At 43.2% G+C, this 18,220-nt stretch overlaps 1 protein-coding gene across 2 annotated transcripts in view; it reads left to right on the top strand.

Annotated features, from left to right (window-relative positions):
* Positions 1-1,392: 1,392 nt before the first annotated feature.
* KCTD8 (potassium channel tetramerization domain containing 8) overlaps positions 1,393-18,220 on the top strand; it is a 146,041-nt gene continuing 129,213 nt past the window's right edge. For both annotated transcript variants that reach the window (XM_074992698.1, XM_074992699.1), the window contains exon 1: positions 1,393-2,671. In XM_074992698.1, coding sequence (XP_074848799.1) covers positions 1,819-2,671 — 853 coding nt within the window. In that variant the 5' untranslated portion in view covers positions 1,393-1,818. The remainder of the gene's footprint in view (positions 2,672-18,220) is intronic.

The following is an 18,220-nucleotide window of genomic DNA, read 5'->3' as shown; positions in this document are numbered from 1 at the left end:
GAACATTGGAAAGGACAGGGACTTTCAACCCATTTCTTCTGAAACATGCTTTCCCCTAGAATCCAGCAGCTAGATCATTCATACTCAGGACCACTGATCAGTTTTTCAAACCCACATTTAGTGGTCAAGATCACATTAAATCAAGCCTTTCAAACGTAGTACCAGACATATTTGTGGTTACTTCAAACTCAGTCACTCCCACCAATTGCTTACTTCTCTAAAATGACAGATTGGCTTTTCTTTTATGATAATTTCTTCATTTCTAGTGCAGGTACTTGGCAATTAGTGCCACCTCGTGGCTGGGTGAGAAAGGCCAGAAAAAGACAAACAATGGGATCTACCTGCTACCTATTGGTTTTTATACCCAAGCTCTCAAACTCCATTACCCCAGTGGAGAACTAAGTTAGCTCCTTCTACTGTACAAAAATACCTTGAGCCATGATACAACAACACAAGAAAAAAAGCTAAGTGTCCTGCAAATGGCTAGCTCAAATTCTATTTTTATTACCTAAACAGAGAACTAGTCTAGCTGCTCTCGTACTAAAAAAAAACCCCAGACCTAGACATATCTGAGCATAATAGGCTGCAAATAGCCAGACGTGGCACAGTCTAAAGGTTCCAGCCAATTTTAGGTCTGAAACTCCCTAATTCTTACATACATATAATAAGGAACATAAGTGGAAGCTCCTTTTATTAAAAAAAAAAAAAATCTAGACAGCCCCCTGCATCCTTTCATCACAGACTGCAAGCATACAGATTGAGAACCTGAACTCACATTTGGCAAATTCCACAGTTTAACCACAGAACAAGCTTAGATGTTTTCATACTAACAAAAATTTGGGAGGGCAATACATGCAGGCTCAACAGTGCCACAAAAACAGAGCATGGTATCCAGACCCTCATGAAACCTGCCATTTTTGGGGAGTAAGCACTGACCCAAATTCCACTGCCTACATAGAGTACATTTGGCTGCTCTTCATGCACCTGGACAATCCAGACCCTGATGCACCCCACTGAAACAGCACAGAAAAAACCAAAACAACCCTCAGATCTGGCTGCTGCACCCTGCCCCATTTTATCCACACAACCAGAAACAGAGGAGACCTATTGATCCCCTTATCCCCCTCCATTATCTGCTCCACTCCCTGCACAGCCAACACCCCGCTGGATCTGGTTAAGCTGTGGTTGTATGCTTGAATTTAACAGCCGGGCCTTGGCTCCCAGCGCCCCAGGCAGCAGCACGCAGGAGACCTGGCAGTTACTGAGGTTACACCGGCTCGGCTTATGCCCACTCCCAGCAACACCCTTCAGGTTGGCCCTTTAAGTGACAGCTGCTTGCAAAGTTCCAGCCACTTCTCCTCGCAGCCGGGGCTTGACGTCAGCGCGGCTTTCTGGAGCTGCTGCTGCTGCTGCCTTGGGGCTGGGAGTTGCTGTTGCTCGGGCGCACCGGGGAGGCAGCGGCGGACGGCGGCAGAGCTGTAGGCTCCAAGAAGGAGCTGAGCCCGCTCCTACCCACCGCCCCGCGCGCTCCTGCCGCCTGGGGGCCGGGCGGCCCGGGAGAGCGTCTGGGCAGAGGGAGCCCGCTCGGGGAACAGGGAGCAGGGCCCCACGCCTGGGAAGACGCTGGGGGGGCCCGGCGCGGGAAGAGCCCCGCGGATGGGGCAGTGAGGGCCCGAGGGAAGTTGCCGGCAGCCGGGCGCCCACGTGGGCCGACCCAGGAGCCCGGCGGGGCGGGGTGGGGAGGACGATCCCGCCCCCCCGCCAGCCAGATCAGCCGGCCAGGGGGGCTCAGAGCCGCTCGCTCCGTCCGTCGCAGCCATGGCTCTGAAGGACACGGGCGGCGGCATCCTGCCCATCAGCGACATGGGCTCGGCCGCCGCGCCGTCCGGCTGCCCCTTCCCCGAGGTGGTGGAGCTGAACGTGGGCGGGCAGGTGTACGTGACTCGGCACTCCACGCTGCTCAGCGTGCCGGACAGCACCCTGGCCAGCATGTTCTCGCCGCGCCGGGGCAGCCAGGCGGCCGCCCGGGAGCTGCCCAGGGACAGCCGGGCGCGCTTCTTCATCGACCGCGACGGCTTCCTCTTTCGGTACGTGCTGGATTACCTGCGGGACAAGCAGCTGGCGCTGCCCGAGCACTTCCCGGAGAAGGAGCGGCTGCTGCGGGAGGCCGAGTACTTCCAGCTGGGGGAGCTGGTCAAGCTGCTGTCGCCCAAGGTCAGCAAGCAGGGCTCGCTCAACGACGAGGGCTGCCAGAGCGACCTGGAGGACAGCGCCTCGCAGGGCAGCGGCGAGCTCCTGCTGCGGGCCGCCGCGCTGGAGAAGCGCTCGGGCTTCCTCACCGTGGGCTACCGGGGCTCGTACACCGCCGTGCGGGAGAGCCAGGCGGACGCCAAGTTCCGCAGGGTGGCGCGGATCATGGTGTGCGGCCGGATCGCCCTAGCCAAGGAGGTCTTCGGGGAGACGCTCAACGAGAGCCGGGACCCCGACCGGCCGCCGGAGAAATACACCTCCCGCTTCTACCTCAAGTTCACCTACCTGGAGCAGGCGTTTGACCGGCTCTCCGAGGCCGGCTTCCACATGGTGGCTTGTAACTCCACCGGCACCGCCGCCTTCATCAACCAGTACCGGGAGGACAAGATCTGGAGCAGCTACACCGAGTACATCTTCTACAGTGAGTGGCCCACCTCGCACCGGCCCCGGGGAGGCAGGTCCGGGGCGTGGGGGAGGGGGAGGGCAGGGCCGGTGTTGTCCCCACCTGGACCCAGCCCGGATCGCAGTGCCCCGGGGCAGGGGCCGGTGCTGAGTGAGCTCTGGAGCGAGCTCTGGAGCCTGCCTCGGTGCAACCCCCCGCCCCAATTAGCGCTTAAAATACTCACCCCCCCACGTTGGGGGAGAAACTTGGCCAGCATCGGTCTGGGAAGGGGGTGAGGGGCCCGTCCCTCCCCAGATCCAATCCCCATGTACTTTTCCGGCTGCTTTCCCTTGCGGGGGGCACCAGGGAAACCCCCTCGCCCTGTTTTCAAGGGCAGTCACCCAACAAGCCTCACTGAAGTCCGGGGTGGGGGTGTCCTCCCTCTGCTTCTACTGCGCCCCGACGCGGTTTCCCCTTTCAAAGCTGCTTCCTCGGCCGGTGCCTTCGGTTCAGCATGCAGGGCAACTGTCAGCGGGGTGTGGCTTTGTCCCAAGATTGAGTTGCGGGCACTGGCTAATGCATAGCAGGGCTGGGGCTTGTGGGGTCACTTCTCTAGCATCCTTGCAGGGCAGGGATTTCCCACGTGTTTTGACCCAGGCTGCAGAAGTTGGTTCTCACTATTCAGCAGCGGTGTGGGTACCACCAGCAGCCTTGGCTTCATGGGTGGCCGAAGGCAGATGTCGCTGCTTTCATGCACGTCTCAACGATTGCAACTTTTGGTTCAAATCGGGCTTTGCACAGCTTAAAGCCGCAGGGCTCGGAGCGAGGGAGGGCTTTAATCTTTTATCGCTACGGTTCCTTCCGTCCTCTTAACTGCAAGGTAAAGAGATTCCATCTGGGCACAGTGTGAGTGAGGCTGGAGCTGAACAGGGAGGAGCGAGAGCATCAACTTTCCAAAGGCTGTCTAAGAGAGCTCCCTGGCACGTAGCCAGCCCCGTAAAGAATTCTTTTATCGCGTACCGTGGCATCCTTGCAGATTTCAGGTCTTGAAAACGAAAGGTGGACGTTGGTTGTCAGATTACATACTTCAAATTGTGCCCAGTGCACCCTGGAGGAGGATGACTCTTGGGTGGTTTGGACTAATGAAAACACAGCTGGACAGAAAACAAACCATTTGGCAGAGGTGTTTCTTTCCAAGACATCCAGAAGCTTTAGACCTTTTTTTTAAAAAAAAATGTGTTGCAGGGTTGAGTTAAAGCCTGGGGAGGAGAGAATAGTTTTCCAATCACTGGTTGCTCCTGGGTTTGTGCGCTTTCACGCTTTTTGAGCACAGGGGGAATGTTATACTAAAACATCTGCCTGTGAGATTAGGAGGTAGAGAGAACTGTTCCTAACTTCTCCTCTAATAAAGATTAAAGGAAGCAACCTGTTTTGTAGCTGAGCACAGCTCTTAACCAAGTGATTAGATATCAAAAGTTTGCCCTCAGAGGGGAAATTAATGTAATGATTTACACTACAGTATGTTATGTAGATGACCTGCGCTATCATGCTGCTGATGCGCTTTTAGTAAGATGTCTGACAGTGTGCATAAAAGTGATATTGTCATCCATCAAATCCTGCTGCTTTTAACTAAGGCAACAGTCACCCAGTTTCAGCAGAGCTTTGATTTCTCTTTCCTGAATTAATTTTGTAAACTATGATTGGTTGCCCCCTCTGTGTGGGTTTTTTGTTGGGGGAGATATGTATAGGTATATATAGATATATATTTTCCAAACATATAAGAATTACTGAAGATTATTATTGAGACTGAAAATATCCAAAGTTCTGTTGGGTTTTTTTTCCAGAAATAGTTCTTCAACTTTTCTAGGTGGGTGTGCATTAAACTAATGGTGATTTTTAAAAGATTAATATTCTGTGAAGTGCACAGATTCTTATTCCAGCATTTGAAAAGACAAATTATGGTTCAATTAAGCATATTAATACATTAAGATCTGTTCTTGTTCACTGAAGCAGCGCAGGCTTTAAATATTCATCACAAAGGAGTAATCTTTGGTTTTTAAGTTCAGAATGTAGCATTACTTTTAAATAGTATCAGCTGTGGGCTTGATTCTGTAAACCACATGTGTCTCAGGAGAATCCCACACATGTGGGTTTACATGATCAACCCTTATATAAAACTGTGTCCCCTTTTGATGAAATCCTTCTATCCATTAAAGACAGGAAGAGTTTGCCACTGACATTGGTTGGAATTGGATTTGTGTCTCTAGTGACTGATCCAGAATTATTTGTTTGTTCCCAAACTATTTGCAGTTCTTAAGTAATTTTCATAGTGTTTTGTTTTGGGTTTTGCTGTGCTGAACGTGTATGTTATTGTGAAGAATAGTGCTATATTTTAAATCACTGGGCAAATAATCCCTGGTGCAACTCCATTGGTTTCAGTGTAATTATACCAAAGGATGAATTTGACCTCATTGTATTTTATTTTTCCATTTATTAATTTTTAAAGTAGAACATGTGGTTAAATTTTTAATATTTACACAGCCAACTTAAAAACTATTGTCCTGTCTGAGGATTTTGTTTATGTACCTGGTATTGGTATACCTAGGACTGCTACAGCTGAAAGAAATTAACCAAAAAAGCTTTCTTTATTTTTCCAGTTTGTTTTGTTTATGTATTTGAGAGCACTTTTTTAGCATAATTTTGTGTTTTTGATTTGTATAATTAGACATTCTTCACTAGTGGTTGTGTGAGTCTTTTTTACACAGGAACAGGGGAGAGGAAAAAGTGTTGCAAAGTTACAGAAATTGGAAAAGGGGCACAGGCACAGTGAGCTATTTGAAATTGCTTTTAAATCACTTTTGAAACTGGCTGTATTTCAAATTGATGGTGTAATTTATACCTTTTTAAAACAGTCTGACTGGTTAATTTGCTTCAGAAATGTAGAGGCAAGATTGTATTTGACGTAGGTACAGGTGTGCATTAGTCTATCCTGTGCACCCCTGCCTTTGTGCTAACTCAACTGCGTGGAAGAACTACTCAGTGGTAATGCATTTGCTGGCACTAGATTTTGCAAAGGAGGAGGGAAGCTGATAGTGTCATGGTTTCATCCTCTCCTTGCCTACTTGCTGAGATGGCTGGGGACAAAAGAGGATGCTTCAGCTATGCATACTGAAAGATGAGGAGGAATTGGGCCATGCCAGAAGGGCAATTTTCCTCTGAATTCTCACTCAGCACAGAGCAGAGCTCTCAAGGCACAAGAGGGATTTGTGTTTTCACAACTAACACAAAAACAATTATATTTTACTCTGTTACAAAGTTTTTTCTTTGTAATTATTCCCTTTGTCCCATAACTTGGTGTTGTGCAGGAAAGAAGACCAATTTTCTGTTACGTATTCACACTTACATCTTTTAGCAACTTAAACCAGCTTTTTAGCTCCCTTTCTGTTACTTGGATTTATCAAGCTCAGTATAAATAGTGGTACTCTAATCGCATTATAGTCTCACAGACATCTTTTGCACATTAGTCCACAGGATTTGTGGACTGTTTATTGGTAGATTGTGGACCTTAAGTGTTTTACAGGCAAATTATACAGTGATTAGTGAGATATATTGATCCATTAGGGTAGTGAGAAGTATACTTCCAAATGGCTTGCTTAATGCCAAATTCTGCCATTGAATACATTCACTGATCACCCAAAGGGAACTACTGATAGAAGTGTGAAGGCAGAATTTCTCCTTTAATCTGTACATTGTACCATTAACTTCATGCTGTCAAACTTTTTTGCTTTCCCCTGTTAGCTATACTTCTAATTTTACTAAGCATCATAGTTTGGAAAGTAAATCTTTTTTTTTTTAACTCTTACCGCAGTTCAAATACCCTTATGACTTGGGTTTTATTTAGTTTAAACACCACATCCATAATAGGGTTGATTGTAGCAGTTTGATTTTGATTCAAGAACCAAATTGTTTAACACTACACGCAGGGAGGTCATGCAACAGGCTTTGGCAACATTATCTGAAAGTCACAGACTCAGTTATTCCTCCATAGAGTTGTCCAGAACTTGGAGAAAACCAATAGATTGGATTGCCTCCAGTTTTATAAGCCATTATGTGTGTAAGGACTTCTTCCTTTATCTACACATTTGTTACATGAACAACATGTAACTTAAAAGTGTGGCTCAGCTCCAAGAAGTGCTCAACAAATCTGTTCCTTGTAAGTGTTACAAGGTATAATTGTTTAGTGATCAAAAATAAGTTCATCATCAACAACCATGAGCTCAGCGCCTGTTGGTGTCCGATGCCTCTTTCACTATTTCTTTCCATCTTTCCCTGTCCAGCATGGAGAGGCTTAGTTTCTGTAGACTAGTTCCACATCAATCTACTGTACCATCTACCCATTCTCTGTGGGGTCTGCCTTTCCTATTTGAACTGTTCATTATGCTGAATACCAGGGTCTTGATTTTTCATTTGTTGTTCTTTCTGCAGATATACCCAAATAGCTGTAACTTGCATTGTATAACCTTCTGCAGTAGGTTCTCTTTTGGCTGTATCTTCCTATATAATTCCTCGTTGGTGACCTGCATCCATCCGATGGTTAGCATTTTTCTGTAACAGCTCTTCTCAAATGCCAATATTCTTCTCTTTGAATCCTTCATTATCACCCCTGTCCCACATCAAAACAACATGCTGCTGAATACACGTTTTCAAGACGCTCAGCTTCATTCCTAAGCTAATCGCTTTGCTTTTCCAGATCTTATCCCTTGCCTACAAAGTTGCTCTTGCTTTTGCTATTCTAGTCACTATTTCCTTCTTACAGTCTAGGCCATATGTTATGTTTCTCCCCAGATGTGTGAACTCCTCTATGTTCTCCAGTGTAGATGGTATCGAACTAATCTTCCTTCCTATTTCCTTATCTTCAAACACCATTGTTTTTGTTTTATCCATGTTCATAATCAGTCCATACCACTTTCCTTCATTGTTAGCACCTGCACTGTTCTCGCTCTGGGGCCATGCCAGAAGCCCATTCAGGGCTGAGCTGGCACTCATGGGGCCAGGGCCATGTCCAGCATGGGGCTGGATTCAGCCTTCGCAGACAGTGGCTGGGCTGGTGTCAGCCCAGTAAGAGTCAAGGTTTGGCAGGAGGTAAGGTGGCCCAGGGGCTGGCGGGGGGCAGTAAGGTTCCGGCAGTTGGTGCACAGCTCAGGGCAGGGCAGCAAGGATGCATTGAGACTGCTATCTGCTATTTCCAGGCTATTTTTCTGGCAACCTTATTCATAAATTAGTACGCAATCCATTCAGTGTTGATGTTGATACATTGCCAGAAGTATTGTAAGAACAAGCACTCGAAATAAAATATGATTCAAATTCAAAAGATAATTTCAAAAACTCAAGCTTGAAGGAGTTTTGCATAAAATATCTCCCAACGTACTTGAAAGTTGATAAACGTGTTGTGTTGTTCTTCCATTTTTGTCCACTTACCTCTGCGAAAAAAACTTTTCAAGTTTAGTCACATTAAAAATGAAACAAAGAAATTGATGGGATGTCAAAAACGATTTGTGTTGCGCACTTTCGTCTTTCAAACCTAGGATTTCCCAACCTGTGAAGAAAATGCAGCATCATTCTTCACATTAAATTCATTTTGTTTCTGATGTGTTAAATTACACTTTAATTACATTTTTGGTCAAAGAAAAGCTATTTGTTCTTTTAATTTTTAATTTTAAATAACATTTTTTATATCAAGTTTTTGTGTTTGTTTTAAATTATGAATTGAAGTTTTTATTAAAAGGGAGGTTGGATTATGGTAAAGAAGAGGTGAGGGGCATGAGGGTCTCTCAAAACTCAAAAGGGGAGGTGTGATGCCAAAAGTTTGGGAACCACTGCACTAGATGTTCTTCTATCTGAGATCTCAGTCTCTGTCAGTACCATCATCAGCAGCACCTTGCCTAGATGACTTGTTTGGGCAACCATTCTGTAGTTCTTGCACTCCAATGTGCTTCCTTTCTTGTGTATTGTCACTAGCACATGATCTTGTCCATTTCTTAGGTGCCTTCCATTCTTTCCATGGTATATTACATAGTCGGTGTATTTCCTGAATCATATTTCCTTCACCATATTTGATCATCTCTCCCATGATCTTATCATTTCCAGGGTTCTTGTTGTTGTTTAGTTGTTTCACTGCTCTTTCTACTTCTTCCTTCAAAATATGTCTCACTCTTAATGCTTGGTGGAGATCTCTCTTTCAGTTCTTCGGTCAGTCCATCTGAGACAGTTGGGTTCAACTGTGCTTTGTACAGCTTTGTGCAATATCTTGTCCGTTGCCGCACAACCTTCTCCTTGTTCGTGAGCACCTCATTGTTCTCGTCTTTGATTGCCATCTGCTTTAGCTGCCACTTCCTATTAATATTCCTTATCATTTTATACACCTCCCTGGTCTTATGTTCACCGTAATACCTCTCTATATCTTCACACTGCTCCTTTAACCATTTTGTCTTATTCTTTCTGGCCCCTTTCCTTACCTTGTTACATTTTACTCTATACTGCTGTTCTGCCCTCTCAGAAACATTCCTTCTGATCTTCAACACTCTCTTCTCTTGGACCATCTTCGGTGTCTCCAGCCTAATCCACTTCACGATCAGCGCATCATCACTCATCTGACCAACCCTCCTCCTTTATCCAGGCTTGGGACTGGCATGGAACCCATAGAGGCTTCAAGGTGGAGTTAAAAATAAGTTACTACTTTTTAACTCGTATTGACAGTTCAAAGCCCACCCAGCTACAGGAAAAGTACGCTGCATCACCTCCCCACGATACATAGACTACAATTCCCTCATGAAACGTAAATTCTATTTTATGCTTCTAAGTTACCCATGACCCACATATTTTCAGATGACATGAAGGTCACCCCAGCTTAGCTGGCATACATGCACAGGGGGTTAGGTAAGAGAGAGAAAGGAAGGGTCTCCATGGCTCCTTTTCTGCAGTACATTTCCAAATGATCATCCAAAGGTATTTGATTAATTGGCGGGTTGTACATAGTGTATGATCACCATTGCCTTACTCTTGTTGTTGTCTCATCCCATGGGGGCACCACTTACTGTCTGATATTGCTTCTTTGATTGCTCTGGGGATTAGCACTTGAGGTAGGTGCCCTGTTGGTGGTTTGAATGCCATTGTTGTCTCTCCCTCTGGTCTGCATCCTCCTTTCTGACTTTGCCCTCTAGCTCCGTCGTGTTCTACTATCTGAGGTAACAAAGTTCCTTTACTCTAGCAATCCTAGGTAGTCTTCCCTTTCCCTGTTCAATGGTACTAGTTCCTCAGTGTCTGGCAGGGGAATCAAGGCCCACTGTCTGTGCTGGGTTTAAGTCTAGGGACTCCTAGCTTCACCCTCTTCTTCCCCTCACTGCAACTTCCCTTCACTGCTTCCTGCCTCACCTGGATGCCTTCTCTTTCTTATTGTATCAGCCCCGAATCCTGTTCCCAGAAAGGGACTACAACAGCCCCCATTTTCTGCTAGCTACCTGGCTTTATAAAGCCCTGGTCTGTTTCTGCACAGTTGAGCCTGCTCTCAGTTAGTTCCATGCTCCCTGGCTGCTCTGCCAGATGCAGCCTTTGGAGATAACTAGTTGTCTTGACCACCATCTTAAATCCTTCAGTTTGTGGGTGTGATGGGTTGTACTGGGACACCCCATCACACCCACAAAAAGTGTTTTGTTTCTTGAAAAAGCAGGCCAAAGATGTGATTTACTTTAAATGATTTCAGGCAATGGAGTGCTGAGACCCTTCTGCTGGTTGGTAACTTTCTCAGACAAAGAGTAAGCTGTACTCGTCCTCTGAATACAACTTATAGTTTGAGCTGTTTGACTTTTTTTTTCTTTTTTTGCCTAGTGCTGTTGTGTAATAAGGGATTGCCTCTGCCTGTTGTTACTGTACCTTCCTCTGGAAAATCTAATTGGTCTTAATGGATTTCTCATTTAACATCTGCTACTCAGTATGAATTATGGGAGATGAGAGGATGGTGCTCAGCTCGGAGCTGTCTCTTCTGAGTTGACGTGTTTATTATAAGAAAGATCCAGTAATGCCTTGTGAAAACCCATGAATATTTTTCTGTTTAGACATTGTTTCACATATAACATTTTCTGCTTTCTGTATCCCTATTTTCATTTGTAACAAGTGACACTTGCATGGATTTATGCTGCTTATTTTCCACCTGGAGTCATAGCCCTCTGTGAGATCACTGTGGTTGCTCTGGAAGTTGTCACAAATAAGTGATAATGACTTCATAATCAGCAGGGAATAACCAGCAGGAAGAGATGAACTTTTAGGAAACAAATACTTTTTTTTTTTAAATAAAAATAGTCCTTTTTTGGCTTTCATGATAAAAAAGATGAAAAAACCTAGTATTTTAAAAGTGGAAAATGCATGTTGATAAAATATTATGTGAGGCATTAAATTCTTTTAAAGTGCCTAATCCACAGAAAAGTACTTGGGGTGTGTGGTCAACAGAGATCTCCCAAGCCTTCTCCAAGCCACAGAATGATAGCCGAGCCAGTCAGTGAAGAGTTCACCACTCCAAATGTACATTAGCCTGTATAGGCTCTTGGGAAAGAAGACCTATAGTTCCATATAGATGTAGACATTGCACATGAAACCTTCTACCTTCAGCTTACTGTCAGTCAGACTGAACAAAACAGGGCTTCATCCCACATGGGTGACAGACCCCTTGTGCAGCTCCCCTCTCATTATCCCCCACTCAGCCCCTGCAGATGAATGTCTTTGTTTCTGCTAACTGAGGAACTTTTCTGGCCCTGGGAAAAAGGTTCTGGGTTTGACTCTGTGTAAAGTATGCTATTCTGTATCCTACATATTATTAGCATGAAAAATAAAAAACAATATATTTGTTTCTATGCTTGACAGTGTAAGGTGAGGTTCTGTTTGAAGCCAGGGGTCCTATGAGGTAATAAACTGGTGGTGATTCTAACTCCTTCACTGATGTTTGCCTGCATCTAAAACTGACTATGAAGTCTGAAAACAATTCAGATTTTCTGGTGATTTCAGGATCCAGGCTTGCTGGTTTTATAGGAGAGTTGTGCAGAACTTTAGCCAATTTTATCAGTTTCTTAACTTCCAGAAAATCAAAGCAAAGCAATTATTGGAGATCCTGCCTTGCAGCAGTGACAGCTCCTGCCTTGATTCAATCTAAAAATAAATAAATTATGCATATTCTATCTCTTGTCATTCTTTCCAAACTACCTCTCTGAATGCAGAGTGATGAACAAATTGTGCACCCATAAATTGCTCTTACAAGGAAATTCTGTCTGTTTCTGCCACCTTAGACAAACCAAAATGGTGGATCTTATCAAGTCCAGCATTCAGGGATATTCATTTTACTTGTTAGTCAAATAAGAGGCAGATTTGGTTTATGTATTGATTTCAGAACATGCAAGAATAAAGAATATTACTGTGATTGTTAGTGTTTTATGTTTGATTCATTTATTTTTAAAAACATAATCTGAGCTCCTTTACAAGTAAGGTAAATCAGTGCTGCAATTAAAACAATCATGAATCTTTTAACTTTTGTATACTCTAATAAAAACAAGCAAAATTCACAAGCTGCTTTTTGAACAGGTTGTTCTTAAGGTTTAGCTTTGATATGCTTCATAATAAAGTCATTTTAAAATAGGGTACAGTCACCTCCGAGTTTGGAGAGAAGAAAATTTTTGTGAATTGGTTGAGACTTTTTTTTTAATGTAATTGGGGAAACCTCTCATTTGTGTAGTGTAGGCTGAGAAAGATATTAGACGACATATATGTATGTATGTTAAGTCATTTTTATCTGTGATAATGGAAGCCAGGGGCACACTGGTTTTGATGGCATTTCAGAAATGTGCTGCCTGTGGATGACTCTACCACTGGGAACAAAGCTAGAATGTTGAAGAAACTGTCTTTGCGGGTCTGTAATATCTTTTGTATAACTGCTTCATGATGTCAGATCACTTCAGTGTGTTTGGAAGGTTTTATAATAACACTTTCAGGGAAATTTTTACTTCTCCACAAAGGAGTGCATAGTCATAATTTTATTTAACACACTAAGTTATACTAGACTACTGCTCCGAAGCTGAGAGGCTGTTAGAAACAAAAGGTTTTTGTTTTTTTCTTTTTTTCTTGAAAATAGGATGAAAATATCTGGAGTTGATTCAGCCACATAATTTAAAATGTTCTCCAGGAAAAGCTGTTTATTATAACCAACTTTCAGTATATGTTAACCATCTCTGTGTGGTACCTAAATGTTAGTTGCTATTTTATTAGAGGTTTGTGCCTGTGCAGCAAATATTAAATGTACCACATTATGAGAATTTGTCAGGTGAACAAAGATTCACTACTGATATAGATAGAATGAGACCAGAGGCACAAATTTATACTGCTTGTGACTCAATCCCTTGGTTAAATGATTCCCCAAAAGTGAAAGACTAATGTACTAGAGCAATATGCCAGACTCATTATAATGCCACCTTCAAAGATGCTCAACGTATATTTTTGTTGAGGTCCTTGGAACATATCCTTCCCCAAGTTTGTCTCCCTGGCCATCATTAACAAATATTGACACTGTTTGGGCAAAGAGACCAGAAATACTTAAGAACTTTTGTCCATTTCATGAGATAAAGGCAAAATCTTCACCTTCTGAGCTCTAAGATGAGGTGGGAGGAGAACAAAAATGGCTGTGTGCATTTTTATGCATACATCTCAAGAAATGCTCCTGAGTGATTTGGCCCTTGTACCGATTTAGAACTGAGCTAAATTATTCCAGTTTGTAGCAGTCCCCAAGATAGTAGCCCCCTGCCAGAGCTATGTAAAGGGGCCACAGTATGGGCCCAGGATCTGGACCAATGTTACCAGTTAACCCCCTTCCATTTTCCAAATTGAACTTTTTTCTTGTCGTTCTGTTTAACTATTGAAAATGGTTGCAACCATGAGATAACAGCCTGATAGATTGATTTCCAGAATGAACGCAGCCTTTGTTTTTTTCAAAGAACAAGAACCCTGAAGCCCCTCAGAAACCAAGTTCTTTTGCAAATTGGGCCAGGCCCAAGCAGGCTTATCAATTTGGATTAGGTATATTACATTTGAACCTTTGAAAAGTTGTGAAGCAGTCTGTTTGTTTGAACCAGCCAAAGGCACCACAATGTGTTTTTGGCAATGTGTTTGATTATAGTTCAAAAACAAGGTGTGTGCTTTTTGAAGAAAAAGTAATTTACTCCCTCGTTAAAATTCCTGTGTGGGTTTGAATAAATAGAAAAAAATCCTCAGATGTCTAGACTGAAGTTGTCCTAACTTGCTGAGGGTCACCACTCTTATTTGCATATTGTGTGTACTTGACTGTGTGTTTTTATTAACTAAGTATCACAGTTTTTAGATTTTTGCATCATATTATCATTAAGGATTACAGAATGAATTTATTTCTGTATTTTTCTTTAACCTAAATGAGTCTACTTCTGTAAGTACAGTAGAGCCTCCAAGATACATGAGCGTTGCAGTCCACGCAGCCCTGGTATACCTGGAAATTCCCGTAAATCAGGGGTGAAGAAGCTGGAGCTGTGCAGGGGTGGTGAGCTGCAGCTGGGCGCAGGGGTGCTAAGCTGTGACAGGAGGTTTGAACTGGGGCGTGGGGGTTGAACTGGGGCAGGGGAGCGGGATTTTGAGTTGCGGTTAACTCGCATTAATGCGAGTTAAGCTCAACTCTAGATCGCGCATTGTGGGGGATTACTGTATAGTCTAGCACAGTGTTTCTTAAACTGTGTTCGACAGAACACTGTTGTTCCATGAACAACTCACAGGTGTGCCACAAGCATCTGGAAAAATGCGCTAATGGTCTATATTTTCTGTTATTAAAACCAGATACAATGTTACTACTTCATTGGTATGATACCTGATTAAGTAACTTCATTTTGCTTTTGCTGTATATGTGGCTTTTTTTGTTTGTTTTTTGTTCTGACTAACAATTTTTTTTTTTTTTGAAGAAAATTTTCATAATTATTCCACATACAATATTATTTGGTGTTCCATGGTCTTGAAAAAAAGTTTAAGAAACAGTGGTCTGGCAAAGGGTGGAATTCAGTCCTATGTGAATGATCAGCAAAAGGCATGTGCAATACTTGATGGCCTCAAAACAGGACTTCATTGGGATTTAAGTGATATGGAGGGGACTAACTCAGACTCATACAAGGGGGAATTTTAATATTAATGAGTGAGTGTTTGCAAGATTAATCCAGGGTCTATAACATAATTGGTATTCTTGCTTGGAATTATGTAATTCTGGAAATGAGGAAGGTTCAGTTTTTTAATATAACTGGGAAACCAGTTATAGTTTGGTTTTTTTTCTGTCTATAGTAATTATGTTAATAATCTTAATTGCTTTTATCCAGTATAAAATGCACTAATGGTATATATTTTCTGTTATTAAAACCAGATACAACGTTACAGGAACATAACCCTCCCGGCTGAGGAGGGACTGTTCTGCTTATAAATATGGACAGGCAATTTTTGGAGAGCAGTATTGGGTACAAGAATACACAAACACAGACTCTCATGTGGTTGTCATTTCTACATGGACTTTAAGGTATAAAGCAGTCCCTCCACAGCCAGGAGGGTTATGTTCCTGAAAACCCCTGCATGAAGGGAATTGCAGTAGAGAGACATAAGAGCTAATGGGAAAAATAGGATTAGGAGGACTGCTGTCTGGTGTGAACCTATCAAAACCCTGCATGGGCTGCTGGCCCCATTACAACTGGTCTCCTGGCTACTGCAGGCCCACATCAGCCTCCCAGATGACATTAGCCCACCCTACACAGTTTGATGGTCCTGCTGCCATTGGCCTCCAGCTATTCCCAGCCATAGCCAGCCTCTTGGCTGCTGCCAACCTGCCCTGCATGGGGTGCCTGCCCTGCTACCACTGATCTGTCTGGCTACCGCTGGTCCCGGCCAACCCCCCAGCTGCCACCAGCCCACCCTGCATGCATGGCTGGCCCTGGCTGGCTTCCTGGCTGCTGCTGGCCCATCCCCATCAATCATTCTTATGAGAGTCTATGAAATAATATGGTGGCTAACCAAGTGACTGTGCAAAGTTTGAATGTTTGGGTTGCAATGGCTCGTGAAGACGTGCAAATTCTCAGGGGAGTTGCCTTCCATTTGCAGAAGAAAACCCATTTGTACACAAATCTCGTGGTTGGGGAAGGATTGATTTATATATAAAAGTGTCACCCTCCAAGTTAAAAATGTGGAGCACTTCACCTGTATAGCAAAAGGAGAATAAGGTCCTCTTATCAAAAATAATTTCTTGCCAGTGAAATGTCTCCTATCTTCAAGATCTGCTTATTCAGATGTCTGTAAAAGTATTTAAGCTGCATAACTGGACAAGGAAATAAGTTTTTGTGTGTGTGTGTCTACAGTTCATGCTCTGTCAGTACAATGACTTTCTTCTTACGACTGGAACTGTTCAATACTGAAAAATAATTTCACAGATTTTTTTTTTGTTGAAAAGCTAAACAAAAAGACCCCTCCCCACCCCTCGATAAACTGCACCCACACACACTTTTTTCACCAACTATATTTATGACACCTCACTTATGAGGAGAGTCATAAATTATCTGTGGTTATCCTCTACAGTCACAGAAGTTAAAGATGGGAAAGATGTATTGGATCAGATAGAACACCTCTCTTACAACACAAGGTAGTTCTCTATTGCAATAGGATTTTGTTCAGTCTAGTTTTCCAGTGTAGCATTTTACCATTTCTCATGGGAGACTGTTATCCAGCCTAATAGATCTTACTAACAGTATTTTTTCCCCAAAGGTTACTTTTATTTTCTCCATTAAAAAAATCATTATTCTCGTTTTGGGATCAGAGTAAATCAAGCTGTTGTGAGCAACCCCAAGAATCTACCTGAGGAGATACTACAGTACCAGCAGTGGGAGGTGGTAGGGTCCAACCTAGGCCCCGCTTTAGCCAAACGTGCAGGGATGATCTCTAATTTCTCTGACTATCCCATTGGTGACTCTACTGTTGTTTTGTATCCCTTCCCTTACTCTTTGTTTGTTTTGTCTATTTAGAGTATAAGCTCTTTGGGATAGGCACTGTTTATTTTTCTGTGCCCATACTGAAGGGGTTATGTTGTCTGTTGACCCACTGGCATCATCATTATAATAATATTAAAATAAAAACATTCCTAGATAGGTTCTTTGTACTCAAATAATTACTTATCATACTTGATATTTGCACCCATTTTTCTTCTTTATTAGTAATTTGTTAGGCAAGACATGAATATTTAATTTTTAAAAATCCTTATACATCACAAGCCTCAGTGTCTAACCATTTTCATTCTTCCCTGAAATTCCTTCAGTGTTTCAGTTGCCTTTGCCATAAGGCAATAACTAAATGCAGTCTTTTGCATACAGTGTCTCGAGAACTATATGCAAAGGTACTGTTATGCCCTGTTATGTCACACAGCACTTCTGTGTATGCAGCTGTAATTGCATTGGGATTTTCTGCTGTCACATTATAAACTTCTTCTGTCTAACCAGCTGTCCATTATCTTCCCTCAGTTACTTTCGGTGTACCTTCTTTGCAGGTTCTTCCCAGCTACTCTGTGTATTTCTTCTAGGATTTTAAAAGCATATAGACTTCAGCACATTCACAACGGGGCCACTTTAGCTGATGTGCACTTGAATGAAATTTGTTACACTCATTCCAAGAATGGTCAGCATTCTGTATGCATGAGTTCTAGATAACTAGAATTTTCCAGTGAGTTCACAACTGTACTATCAGAGTTCCTTGTAGGTTCTAAAAGGAAGCACATTAAGGATCTTTATGTTTTACTATTTGTATTTCAATTGTGCCCCAAAGTCTGCAACAGAACTGGCTGTCCATTGCACCAAACATTATACAAAACCAGCAGTTTTTCTCTACATGGGCAAAAAAGATGCATTATTCATCTGAGTTTGCACAATCTCGTTGCTGTAACTCCATCAAAAAACCACTAGCATGTTAGTATAGTTTGGCATTATTTCGACCATTTGAGTTGGTCATGCTATAGCTTCCTGCTGACAGGAATAAGGGGATTTCAAAGTTCCCAGGGTCTTTTCGAAAAGGAGCCCTGTCTGGACGAGCCATGTGGCAGTGAAAAGCAGCAATTTTGAAGAGCCACAGCCGCCAGCATGCTTATGAGGCGCTGAATAAGTATTTCAGTGCCTCATTAGTAATCTTCTAAATGGCCATTTGCATGTCCATTTTGAAGATCTGTGCTAGTGTAGACATGGCCCTGGTGTTCTATGATACCTTTCAGTAGCCTTTCTGAGCCTGTGGTGGCTTGTCTCCTTTCACAACTCAGTTCTCCAACCAAGTAATTTATCTCCCTCCCCGTTAAGGGTAATAATAAGTCTAATAAAATGAATCTTATACCATGCCTTCAGTCCCACGCTGGGCTCAAAAATCTGTCTCCCAGGGGCTTCTACATCCCTTTTCTTGGGTTCAGTAGAGGATCCCAGGCCATCCCTCTACTTTTGTATTCCAGTCCAATCATCCTGTATTCAGGATTCA

Source organism: Carettochelys insculpta, chromosome 4 (genome assembly GCF_033958435.1).
Source record: "Carettochelys insculpta isolate YL-2023 chromosome 4, ASM3395843v1, whole genome shotgun sequence".
NCBI classification, from domain to species: Eukaryota; Metazoa; Chordata; order Testudines; family Carettochelyidae; genus Carettochelys; species Carettochelys insculpta.
The sequence above is the reverse complement of the archived record's forward strand: the minus strand, read 5'-3'. Positions and strand labels throughout refer to the sequence as shown.